At 43.2% G+C, this 13,219-nt stretch overlaps 1 protein-coding gene across 5 annotated transcripts in view; it reads right to left on the bottom strand.

Annotated features, from left to right (window-relative positions):
- The window catches only part of MSRA (methionine sulfoxide reductase A), a 316,653-nt gene that overhangs the window by 152,775 nt on the left and 150,659 nt on the right, over positions 1-13,219 (bottom strand). For all 5 annotated transcript variants that reach the window (XM_084766944.1, XM_084766943.1, XM_084766942.1 and 2 more), the window contains one exon: positions 7,406-7,525. In XM_084766944.1, the coding sequence (XP_084623070.1) occupies positions 7,406-7,525 (120 nt within the window). The remainder of the gene's footprint in view (positions 1-7,405; positions 7,526-13,219) is intronic.

Raw genomic sequence — 13,219 nt, 5'->3', positions numbered from 1 at the left:
CAGCACATTCATTGGGCCCTAGATTCAGTGAGAGACCCTGTCTCAAGAGAATGAGACAGAAATGGATAGAATGCACACACTCAGGGTCACACACCATGCATACACACATGAATACAGCATACAAACATTGATAAAAATTAAAATGTAAAAAATAAAATTGTTAAAAAAAAAAAAAAAAAGAACTTAACCACAACTATGCTGGGCTCAGAAAGTAGCTTCACTCCTGCTTTGCAAGAGAGAAAACTGAGGTTGGGTCGGGGGGTGCCTTGGAGACAAACAGCACTGAGAAGTCACAGAAAGACTGTCATTTTCATCTGCTCTTAGACCAAGCTCCCAGTGTGTGTGTGTGTGTGTGTGTGTGTGTGTGTGTGTGTGTGTGTGTGTGTGTGTGTTTTGGGGGTTGGCTGGTCCTCGGACTGCTCTGGTGACCATAGTTACAAGGCAGGGAAATGGCCTGGCCCCTTTCTTGCTTTTGGTTCTGGTGCCATTTGGCAGAGGAGGCTTCAAAAAGCTTTTGAATAGGATGATAAACATGGCATTGTTGTGAACATCTGTAAGCAAAATATGAGAAGACCTCACCCAGTGAATGCACAGCCCGCGCCTTCGCCAGCAGTGTGGGGTTTGTATGTTTGGCTAATGTGCCAAAATTAACCCAAAGTGCTTACCCATTTCAGAATGCCTTTTCATATTTTCATCTGCATGGTTGTTATTACAAAGTGTAAGAATAATTCTCTACCAGGGCATTGAGGACTCTGAATAGCTCAATTAGAATCAATGGAGTGAGACAAGAGCAGGCCAGCTAATCAGCAGGTGTGCATAACAATCCTTTGAGGGAGTATGTGCAGAATGCATGGTGTGTGTGTGTGTGTGTGTGTGTGTGTGTGTGTGTGTGTGTGTGTGTTGTATGTGGGCACATGTACACAGAGAGAAAACCAGTGCCAGTCCAATCCCTTAAAGTAAGTATAAAAGAGCAAGGTCTCATGGACTATAGGAAAGAAAGTTCCAGAAGACAGAGGCTGGAGTTATTATCTTCACATTGTGTGTTAATGGTATCCAGTATTGTGTTTTGACAAGTAAGGCATTCATAGTAACTAGTATGTTCCCATCTATCTATCTATCTATCTGAAAATGCCTCCTTGGAAGCCAGACTCCTCACAGCTATGGCACTTCAGTTTGGGTCCTAGCAGAGAAAATCCTTGCAGGTGATTTTAGGAAGAGAATGGTGGCCACTAGGATTTTAAATCACTGCACTGCAAGCAAGGTCTGTGGGCCATGAGCAAGGCCATCCCACACCTAAGCAGATGCCATGCACATGGTGTTAAAAGTTGGAAATGTGACTCTAAGAGGAGCCAAAAGCCATGCCTGAAAAACAAGCCAGGATAGGGGAGAGGGCACGTCTGTAATCCAAGAATTTGGGAGGCTGAGACAGAAGGACTCCAAGTGCCAAACCAGCCTCAACTACATAGTAGGACAAAACAAAACAACCCAAGCAGTAGAACACGGCACTTCTGGGAAAAGAGCACGCTGGGCTATGCTTACAGGCTCAGCACTTGACAAGCCTGAGCAAAAAAAAAAAAAAATTGGGGCACATGTCCCAGTAGAATCAGTACTTTAAAAACAGGTCTGTAAATGAGAAGGCAACAAAGGAAACTGTACTACAATGGAAAGTGGGCTCTCTGTGAAGGGTGAAGGTTCTCCAGGGAAATGCAAGACGACAGTCACAGCCCTCAGTGGAGCTGTGGAACTCCACCTTCTGCCTCTCTGCTTTGAAGGCCTAAGGCCCATTGCCATCCACCTGTGCCACCCATGTTAATCCGACCAGCGGAGAATGGCCGCTGCAGACTAGATTCGCCATAGCCAGAGAGCCACATCCATAGTGGCATCTGAATTGCATTGAAAGAAGAAATCAGTCTGTCTGCCTAACTGACCTGATCTCATTGTATCTTCTTCCTGGAGATGATCTCCCTAGAAGGTCAACAGACAAGTGGGTTCTGCAGTAGATGGACCAGAACAAGAAACCCTAGAGAGGTGTCGGTAAAATTTCTCCCTGCTGAACTCGCAGGCTCAGCAACCTCTTGCTAGGGTCCTGGGCTTCCTCTTACACAGTCAGAGCCAGCCAGCTGTTGTTCTGTGTCCTGTAAGTCTGAAGCTAATATCCTCTGCCCAAGTGATGGCCACTCCAGTGCCTCAACACAAGCAACTTCTTCCTTTCCCACGGGACTGCACTAGTTAAAATACTGAATGAAATATCAGCATCCTGGCACTTGTATAGCGTAGGCTCGGGGCACATGCAGGGATGAGGACAGACTGGCTTGCACCAGACCCACCAGTGAGCCCACTCCTAAGTGTCCTGTTTGCATGCCACAGCTGTCCCTACCTGTGGTCGTTTGAGTGAGAATTTCCCCATCCTACCCACCCCTCACCGTAGGCTCATATAGTTGAATACAGGGTCCTAGTTACTGAAATTGTTTGAGAAAGATTAGGTAGGTGTGGCCTTGTTGGAGGCGGTGTGTCACTGGGGCAGGCTTTGAAGTTTCAAGCCATTCCTGCTGTGTCCGGCTCACTGCTTCCTACTTACAGATCAAGATGTGAGCTCTCAGCTGTTCGTGTTCCCTTTGTTCCACCATCATGGACTCTAATTTTCTGAAACCATGAGCCCATGTAAACACTTCCTTTTATGAGTTGTCTTGATCATGGTGTTTTGTCACAGCAACAGAGACATTACCCTTGTGTCACTATAGAGTCCCCTCCTTTCTCAGCTGTTAGTAGATGCCTACATCCCTCCTGTGTGCCCTATCAGAACTCTGTCTCAGGTTTCGGTTGCCTGCCATCCTGGAGCACTGGTGATAGGTGAAGTATATTGTCCACATAACTCTTTCTCAGTCAAAAATCTTTAACTGTTTCCTTCCCACCATCACCCTAGCTGGGTGCCATGTTCTCCTTCCTGCTGCTTCCAGGGATTTGAGGGTCCTACCTCTCCTAGGCAAGTGGCACCTTTTATCCAATGTAACTGTTATAATCAGAACAACAATACATTCCAGACAAAGAAATCACCTTTCCTTCTGAGTCTGGGTAGAACCCAACATCATCTCTTTGTAGTCAGGAATCAGTTTCCATAACAACCAGGCTTTCTGTTGTGCCCTAAGTTAGCAGTCCTGTTGGGATGGAATGTTTGCATAGACTGGATCACACAGGGATTGGCCCTTTTTCACTTTCAAGTTCAAACATCTATAGGACAAATCCTTCTTTTACCTCCAACACAGGAATCATTTAGAAATATGGCAACATATTTCCAAGTTCAGCCAATGAACATATTTGAAAGAGGAAGGAAGCGTGAATGGCTGAAATGAGGACAACTGAGCTATAGCAACAGCTGAAAGACTTACACCAAGGTCCATGGCTTAAACTATGTATAAATGGAGAGCAACTAAGAGAAGGTGACTCACATGAAGTCTCCGAGCCTCACTAATACTTCTGGAAAGGATAGAGACTGGCATGCCAGGTGGGATTGCATGAGAGAAAAAACAAAGACTTAATAAATACTTATTATAGTGCTTAGTATACAGTAGGAATCCACATGACAATTATATTGTCAGTGAGGTGGAGAGGAATAGAAAAGGGCCCACGGCTATACAAACAAGCTATTACAATGTACAAACCGGCTTTTGCCCTTTGCAGAGTGAGGGTAGTAGTATGGAGAGCAGGAATATTTAGATTTCTTTATTCGTTTATGCATGCATGCATGTGTGCATGCATATGTGCATCCCCGCATGCATGCATGTGTCTGTGTGTCTATGTGGGGATACCATGGTGTACATATAGAGGTCAGGGATCAAGCCTGAGGTGCTGGTTCTGACCTTTTCACTTTGTTTGAGACAGACATTTCTTCACTGCTTCCTAAGCCCGGTTCTCTGGACCACTAGCTTCCACGGATTCTTTGGTCTCTGCCTCTCATTTCCAGGTAAGGGATTCTGGGATTGCAGATACTTTTATCTGGGTTTTGAAGATTCAAACTCAAGTCATCTTGCTTGTGTGCAAGTGACTTTACCCAGAAGCCCATCTCCCCAGCCCTATGGGTTTTCTTAGCAACCTTTTCCTCCTAAGCCACTATTCCATGTCTGGAATTATAGGAAGGCATATATTCAGTTCCATTCCTGAGGCCTGAGAGAATAAACCTGGATGATCTCCAGCCCCCACTGGCATTTCTACATATAGTTATACATAAGCATGTTTAATTTTAAAACAGGAGCAAAAACATATGGATTGTCCACTGACAAATGCACTCCGTGTTCCACATTCCTAGTGCTAGAGTATTTCAGTTCTTCCTTACAAGCAGGAAATATTAATATAATATAAACAGTTATTTATGTATTTGTGTTTTTTCAAGACAGGGTTTCTCTGCGTAGCCTTGGCTATTCTGGACTCACTTTGTAGACAAGGCTGGCCTCAAACTTACAGAGATCTGCCAACCTCTGCCTCCCCAAGTGCTGGGATTACAGGTGCATACCACTCTGCCTGGCTATATTTTTAAATATTACTTATATCAACATAGCAGACCACAGCTCTCAGGAAGCCTTCCCACCTAAGACCTTTTAGGATAGTGATATGCTTTTTTGGTGCTGAGAATTGAACTCAGGGCCTAACACACAATAGGCAAGTGCTCCACCACGGAGCTACATCTGCCTGTCTCTTTTTCTTTCCTTGTTTAAAAAATATTTTTGTTTACCCTGTTTGGCAGAGTTTAGCCGTTGACTCTACCTACAGCCAAGCCTGCCCTTTTTTAGGCAGAATTCTGTCTGTTGTAGAAATGAGGACATTTTGCCCAGTAGATGGTTTGCCACATTTGAAGCCATCTCCATAAGGAGGTTCTTTGATGCTCATCATCCTCTTTGAGTTAAACTGAGTATTGCCAGGAGTTAACCTGTCTCATTGTCAGTGAATCTTTAAAATAATAAAAACATTTTAAATGCCATATTCTGTATGTCTCTCAGGTTTCTGAAGACCTTGTCTAATTATTTTACCTTATCTTTCTATAGAATCATATCTATCTGTTGTACCTAAGATGTATAGTTCCTGCCTCACAAATATGTCTGTCAGATATATTGGGCCAGAAGGCTGAAGAAGATGCTCCAACGTTATAGAGAGTTTTGGGTGACTATTCAGGTAGCAAACTGTCTCTGTCATCTTCTCATTTGGAAAGCTACTAACTTGTGCTCCTGGTATACTCAGGTAATCAATTTTATTCCTTCTCAAGTCTCTGATGAGCATGAAGACCAGATAGTTTAGTTTTACAATTAAGCTTAGTTGTTTAGGGGTTAAGATGTTTTTAGGTCTAGATAGGTGTTTTAAGTTGATAATGATGAGATATGCTAGATATTGATTTACATTCAGAATTTTAGACACACCAAAATAGGAAAGATGTTTTCTTCAAGGCTGTCAAATACAAATAGCCAAAAACACTAAGAATGTAACATTTATATAATTCCTGATTGTGTCATAGTTCTTCTTTCTATAGGTAGTTTATTGTATATATGTGAGTAATATAAATGTGTATGAAAAAAATAAAAAATATCTAATAAAAAAGATTTTGTAAATATTCACGTTTGTCTGTATGTGGGTATGTGTGCTTGAGTGCAGATGCTCAGAGGTCCCCGGAAGTAGGGACCATCACAGATTCCCACTGTGTCTTGCTTTATGATTGTCACAAGTCTCACCCACATCCCAGAGACACTGGGAGAAATGCTGCTAGCTTGTTCCTAGGTAGAAAAAGAAGTAAGGTTTTGTGGAATCATAACAGGCTCTACTGCAATAGTACCAAGAATAGATTAATAGGGCTAGGCACGGAGGCACACGCCTTTCATTTCCAGCACTTAGGCAGAAGCAGGTGGATCTCTATGAGTTGAAGACCAGCCTGGTCTATAGAGTTCCCAGCCATACAATGTTAGGTGGCAGGAAAACAAGGACGCTGTGGAATGCAAGAAACCCACCCTGGCAGGAACTGGCACTGAGTTTGAATCTGCTACAGGACCTTCCTCATCAGTACTCAGCCCTTCTTTCTCTGCAAAGGGCTAGATAGGAAGTGCTTCCCGCTTTGCAATCCACACAGTGTCTGCTGTAGCCACACACCCTTGCTCGTGGGGGTGCAGCCGTGGTCATTGGCACTACGGAAAAACAAAACAATGAGCATAGCCATTGTGGTGGCTGGTCTTGGTTGTCACCCCGACTACACCCAGAATCAACTAAGACACAAGCTGCTGGGTGTTCCTTTCCTGATCAGATGCTTTGAAGCAGTAAAGCCAGCCCACCTTGGCTGGGCAGCACCTTTTGGTGGCATCCCAGATAAAAGGACATGGAAGCAACCTGCTCAGAGTCCCAGCACAGACTGAAGATCAGCCGCTCTCTAGGACTCCTTGAGGCCTTCAACACCAGATTGTGACTGTGGAGATGTCAGCCTTGTACCAGACTCTCCATCTCTCCTCTGTGAGACAGCCACTGTTGGACTACCCACACTGTGCAAGCCAATCTAATAAATCTTTTTTATTATATACATACATAATTATATGTTAAATATATATGTGTATATATGTATATATACTCTCTTTTAAGATGTGTGTGTGTGTATGTGTGTGTGTGTGTGTGTGTGTGTGTGTGTGTGTGTGTGTGTGTTCTATCAGTTCTGTTCCTTTGGGGAACCTGACTAATACAGATGTGCTTTAGAAAATTTTTATTTACAGACAGACAGGGAGTGGTAACTTGACACGTCCCTGCATCACAGCATGGCTTCTCATTATTTCCCTCCAGAGTTTGTCCGCTGCGTGAGACATCTGAGACATGTGGAGACCACTGTGGCAATAGTCTTGCATTCTTCAAACCTCCCTGGATAGCTAGAGTAGACTGTGCGCCCCAGTTTGGTCAGGGGGGCGATACTGAATGAAGAACACCGAAAACTGGGCCCATCCTCTTGCTGTTTCTAGCCATTTGCACTAGCTCACAGCACTCTGAGACATTCCCATTTTCCAGTGAGCACTGACCAGCAGCCAGCACTTACTGCTGACCTTTGAACTTTCTACCAGGTGACTATGGTCCCATGAGTGAAACCAGGTGAGCCTCCAAGAAGTGCCAAGCTGAGCCCAGCCCCAGTTTGCTGAGCTAAAAGTGCAATTTATACCAGTTAACCAAGTGTTGTGTGATTTTTCCACAGCAAAAAAAAAAAAAAAAGAAAAGAAAAAAGAAAAAAAATGAAGTGTTCCACAGGAAATTCATCATCCTCTATAGCTATAATATAAGAAGAAAAGATATATTTGGAAGAATGTTTTTTTAGATAGAGAAAATACATAGTTTTAAAATATATTTCCATTTCAAAGATGTCTCCACCAGCAGGGATGAGCTCCCCAACTGTCCCTACCTGAGCAGACCTCTTTGTAGGTGGGATTGCGTGTGTAGCCTCCTGCAAAACCCACTTGGGTTGAATACACGCCTTTCAAGGGCCAAAACTTGCGCTCCGCTCCCCAGAAGCAGCCCATTCCTGCAGAGAACAAAACCCAGGTAAATCATGTATCCAAATTAAGTTGGTCCCTATGTGTCACCACACCTGTTGGCAGGAAGCTGCTCCTGTCATCTGATGATCAAAGAGGCCCAAGACTTAGTCTTACAAAGCAAAGGTTTTAGCACTGAAGAATAATTTAGTGCAGGCAAGATGGCTCAGCAGGGAAAAGGCTTGCTATGAAAGCCTGATGACTACAGTTCTAACCCCTGAGCCACAAAGGCCAGATGCGGTGGCTCATATCTGTAATCCCAGCACTCTTGTGGCAAATGGTGGAGCAGTGGGGACAGGAGAATCACTCTGAACCATGTGCAAAAAAACCAAGAGGTCTCAACAGGTGGAAGGCGAGAACCAGTTCCTAGCATGTCATCATCTGTCCTCCGCATGTATACATACACACTGGTGAACAAAAATAATAAACATTTTTTAAAATTCTTAAAGTACTTTAAAGATTATTTACATAGACTTTGTTTATTCTCACTCTACAAAACCATGGAAAGCTGTAGATTAGCAAAAATACACTTTTCCCAACAACATTGTAAAAGGGTGACTATTTTTAAGAATATTTCTACATTTACTTCATAAGCTAATAGAAATTCATGTACGATCAGCTTCCGGATCATTGTAACAAAGATATATAAGGCTGTGATCATTGAAATGGGAAAACACACACAAGTAAAGATTGAGGCAATTATTGCCAACTAACCATTTAACTGATGTGCTCAGTTTAAAAAAAAAAAAGTCACAATAAATTTGCAAGTGATAAAGCAAGGCTCACCAAAAGTAAAATTTTCTTAGTTCTATTACTGAGCACAGTGAGTGAGGGGTTTAGGTGAGGGTGGGGCAGCCAAGGAATCACAAGCAATCAACAAAGTCACAATCACCACACACACCCCAGCAGTTACTAGATCCTTTGGCATCTGATGAAACCAAGGCCTGCCTCTCCAAACCACGTGTGCACACACCATAAAGTCTGCAGTGCCCCAAACCCAGGACCTCAACCATTTGCAGGAAGTCTCTGGCTGATTAGTATGCCTGCTATTCTCTAGCCTGCTTACACACACACACACACACACACACACACACACACACACACACATGCACGTGCGCACACATACACACACTCGTGCAGAACTGCTCCCTCTCTCAAGTTTTATATGCCTTTATTAAGCCATATATTATTTTATTAGTTAGTTTTCTGTTGCTGTGATAAAAATACTATGGCCAAAGGCAACTTACAGAAGAGTCCATTTTGGCTTACAATTCCAAAGACTGATGTATCCACAAAGACAGGGAAGGTATGGCAGCAGGGACAGAATGCTAAGAGATGATATTTCAACCATACATAGGAAACCAAAAAGAACTGGGAGTGGGGTGAGGCTTTAACCCTCAAAGCCCTCTCCCAGCAATGGACCTCCTCCAGCAAGGCCCAGCTCCTCAGAATCCCACAAACAGCACCATGGAGACCAAAAGTTCGAATAATAAAGCCTATGGGGAACTTTTTTTTTTATCCAAACCACCATGTAGAGGAATTCTGATTCAGAACATGGCTACTCTGGCAAGATATCATATCCAACAACTTAAAGGGTATGTATGATCTGGCTAGAATACAGACATATCTTTAATCCTAGGAGCCAGGGGCAAGCAGATCTCTGTTCAAGGTCAGACTTATCTAGAGCAAGTTTTGGGTAAAGAAAAGCATAGGTCCAGGCATGGTGGTACAAGCCTTTAATCCCAGCACTCAGGAGACAGAGGCATGCAGATGTCTGAGTTCTGGTCAATTCTGTTCAGTAAGTTTGCTTGAGTCGATGAGTGGAGAGGCAGTGCAGTGGAGTTGAGTTCTTGGCAGTTCATTTCATGGAATTCAGAGGCAGTTTATCGGGAGCGTTTCACAGAGAGAGGTTGAAGAAAAAACAAGCCCCACAGAGGTAAAGACAGAATGAGCCAGATAACGAGGGAGAAGCCAGAAGATTAGAACTGATTGCTAGAGTTAGTTTGAGGACAGGCAAAACAATTCAGTAGAAGCTGAGAGAAGCCAGTTTGAATCAGTCAGCTTGGAGAGGAGTTTGAGCCAGAGCAGCTGAGTTTAACCAGCCAACCAGAGTTCAGAAAGAACTAGAAAGGGTGAGCTTATTCAGCAGTAAGTATCAGAGGCTGAAAATATTCTATGCCTAGATAAGATCGTACATAGGCTAGAAGCTTCCAGTACTAGGCCTCCATTAGCAGAAGGAAACAGTAAGCCTTGGAATGACAATTAGACTGGGGAGTAAAACTTAAACACCACCACAGTGAATTCTAGGTAAAATAAGAGGGATGAACCAGCACATGCCTCTGGCTCACACAAGTCTACACTAGCTAGACTTCTGATGGGACCATAAGAACATATATTTTATGACATTCTTGACATTTCTTAATATTGTAGTTCTAAAAAAATTCAAAGCAGCATGGTAACTAAACGATATGGTGGACAGAAATTTCTATAGTATTCAGAAATATTCTACTTGCTAAAATGGGAGCAGAAATGTAACAAAAAATAGGTTAATAGCTTTCAACAGTGATAGATCAAAATAATGAAATTCAATGCTGTAAAAATTACCATTATGTTGATAGTACAGCATGTATATGATTATATCATAATTATCTACAGCTAAATTAAAAAGGAAAAACACAATTATATGCATGCTTTTATTATAACTATAAAGAAATAATCATACCAAAATAGACTGGAAAGAAATATACTAAAGTCGTAACCATGGTTTTATCAGAATAAAATATGTGAAAAGGGACCTTTTTTTGGGGGGGGGGTTCTGTCTCTGGGTTACAGGCTCACACCTGTAATCCCAGCACAGGGAAGTCTGGGAAACAAGGTTTGCTCCAAGTTCAAGGCTAGCCTGGGCTACAGAGTGAGACCCTGTGTTCAAAAACATTTTTTCTGTAGTAGAGGCCTATTTGTTTAAAAATTAAAAAAATAATAAACATTCTTTAAAGGCAGAACATGTACAGACAGCAATAAGAACATACATTATTTGACTTGCCTGCCGTAAGACCATCTTTCCTGTTGCCAAGTGAATTGTTTACCGGTAGTAGATATAAAAACGTACTGAGCGCCTTTAAACTGAGTGTCCCATGTCATGTCAAGAGGGGGAGGGGTCACTGGTAAGCTGATTTTCTTGCAGAGTCCTGGATGAGCAAAGACAACAGGGCACGGATGGAGAAGGAAAATGGGATTTGAGCAGCCTCCTGAGCTGCAAGTGGCTGTGCTGAGCTGAAGACCCGCCCATTGAGGGCTCAATGTCTACAGGGCTCTATGAATAAAACAGCACTGCCTGTCCCCTGTGATGGTACACAAGGGTGCCCTGGACTCCCACAAACAGTGCATTTTAAAAGGCTGTTTGAACACCATCCCTCCCCGTCCTTTCATTGTAGGCCCCATGCTGTCCAGGCCACCCATCTGTACAGTACAGCGGCCCCCTTTACTTCAGCTTCACTCTCTTGTGTACAATCACTATCTAAGAATATTCAGTAGCAGATTCCAGAAATAATCAGTTCCTGACATTTAAATTGTACCCCACCTCATGCAGTATGAGATTTGACATCACTCCATTCTTTCCCAGTAAGTACGCGAGACATCCTTTGTCCAGTGTGTCCACCCTGTGTATGTTATCCACCCTCTAGTGACTTTGCTACCTCAGATATAAGATCCATTGTGGCAATATTTCAGAGCTAGTGTTGCCACTTTTCTGCTTTAGAAAAGGCCTCAAAGTGCAAGGATGGTAATCACAGGAACTCTAATTTATCAAATAGAACCCATAGGATTTATGTATAGCACGGCCCTGTTGTTTCAGGCATCCTTGAAGGGTCTTGAAGCATCCCCTGCAGATAAGGGAGTTGGCTATTCCATAAATTTTTAAAGCTTAATGTGTGCTTGGAAATAGATGAGCTGTGGAAGATTGAATGAGATATCCCCACGGTCTCGGGCATTTGAATACTTGGTCCACAGCTGTTGGGGTTGTTGGGTGCAGCTTGGGAGGTGTGGCATGGTTGGAGGGATGTAGGATTTTTGAGTCTAAAGATTCACATCATCCCCTGTTGTCTCTGGGTCTGGGCTTGAGGTTCACACAGTAAGCCCCGAGCTTCTGCTGTCAGCAGCTGTCTCCTGCTGCTCTGTCCCACCATCGTGGATTCTAACCCTCGGGGGCCTGGACCCATAAGCCCCAACAAAACCTTTCTTTTTAATAAGTTGCCTTGGCCATGGAGTTTTATTACAACAATAGAAAAATGACTAATGTAGAAGTTGGTACCAGGAGTGGGATATTGTGGTGACACACCTGGCCATGCTGTTTCGTAGAGAAATGCAGAAAACTTTGAAACTGTGGATTAGAAAAGCGGTTGGTCATGGTAAGCACAGCTTAATGGGCCATCCTGGTAGGAGCTTAGAAGACAGTCGTGCTCAGAGCCATGCGGACCGTAGAGGCCAAGCTCCAGGGGCTCAAAGGGGAGCAATATTAGCAGCTGGGCCAGAGATCTTTCTTGTGCTATTTGAGCAAAGTACATAGCTGTCTGGTCTTATCCTAAGAATTTGCCTGAGTAATGCACTAATTTCTTTGGCGGAAGAGATATCAAGATAACCTACTATTGATTCTGTCACATAACTACTCCTATGCAGATTCATAATGAAAAAGAGCAAGTCGGGCAAAAAGAAAAGCAATATATACAATTTAATAAGGAAAAGAACACCAGCAATCTTAGTTTTTTGAGACAGGGTCTCTCACTGAGCCTGGAGCTCATGGGTTGGGCAGGGCTGGATGGCCATGCAGCTCTAGGGACTCACCAACCTCTGCATCCCCAGCGCTGGGGTTGCAGATGTGCACTACCACACCTGGCCCTTATATGGATTCTGATTATCTGAACTCAGGCCTTGTGATTGCAAGATAAGCACTTTACTGCCTGGACATTTTCCTGGACTTAGAAAGATGCTCTGACAGTAGGGAAGCAGAAGACAGGGGAGACAGAGAGAGGGAGGTAGGGCTAACCCTCGTATGCCTGGTTTGCATGGAAAGCAGTGAACAGAGTCAGGAAGTTCAAGTGCTCCAATCACCGTCCTCTTAATGAGTCCTGATATCTGACAGAGTGAATCTTCTTACCTTACTCCTCAGAGTTTTCTTTGCTATTCTGGCCCTTTCATATTCACAATTTAGTTTAATATCAGCTTGTCAAGTTCCATAAAAAATATCCTCCTAAGATTTCGACTAGAACTACGTTGAACTTAGAGGTTAATTTTAAAGTTTTTGGCATGTTAATAATATTGAGTCTTTCTATCAGTGAAGTAGAATTATCACTTTCGATTTGTGCAAATTTTCTTGGATGTTCTTTGACGCCATGATACAGTTTCTGCATAAGCTGTCATGGGTTTTGGTTTTTATTGTTGTTGTTTTGTTTTTTGTCTTTTGTTTTTTTTTTTTTGTTTTCTGAGTCAGGGTTTCTCTGTGTAGCCTTACATTTGCTTTGTAGACCAGGTTGGCGTCAAACTCAGAGATCCACCGGCTCTGCCTCCCTGAGTGCTGGGATTACAGGCGTGTGCCATCGTGCCTGGCTTGCTGGTGTGTTTTTAATTTGACACTGTTTCATGTGCCCTGATTTGTGTTAGTCTTATAAATACCATGTTCTCCTGGTACA

Source organism: Acomys minous (assembly GCF_964271855.1).
Source record: "Acomys minous genome assembly, chromosome: 18".
Classification (NCBI taxonomy): Eukaryota; Metazoa; Chordata; class Mammalia; order Rodentia; family Muridae; genus Acomys; species Acomys minous.
Note: the sequence above shows the minus strand (reverse complement) of the source record. Positions and strands in the feature narration are given on the sequence as shown.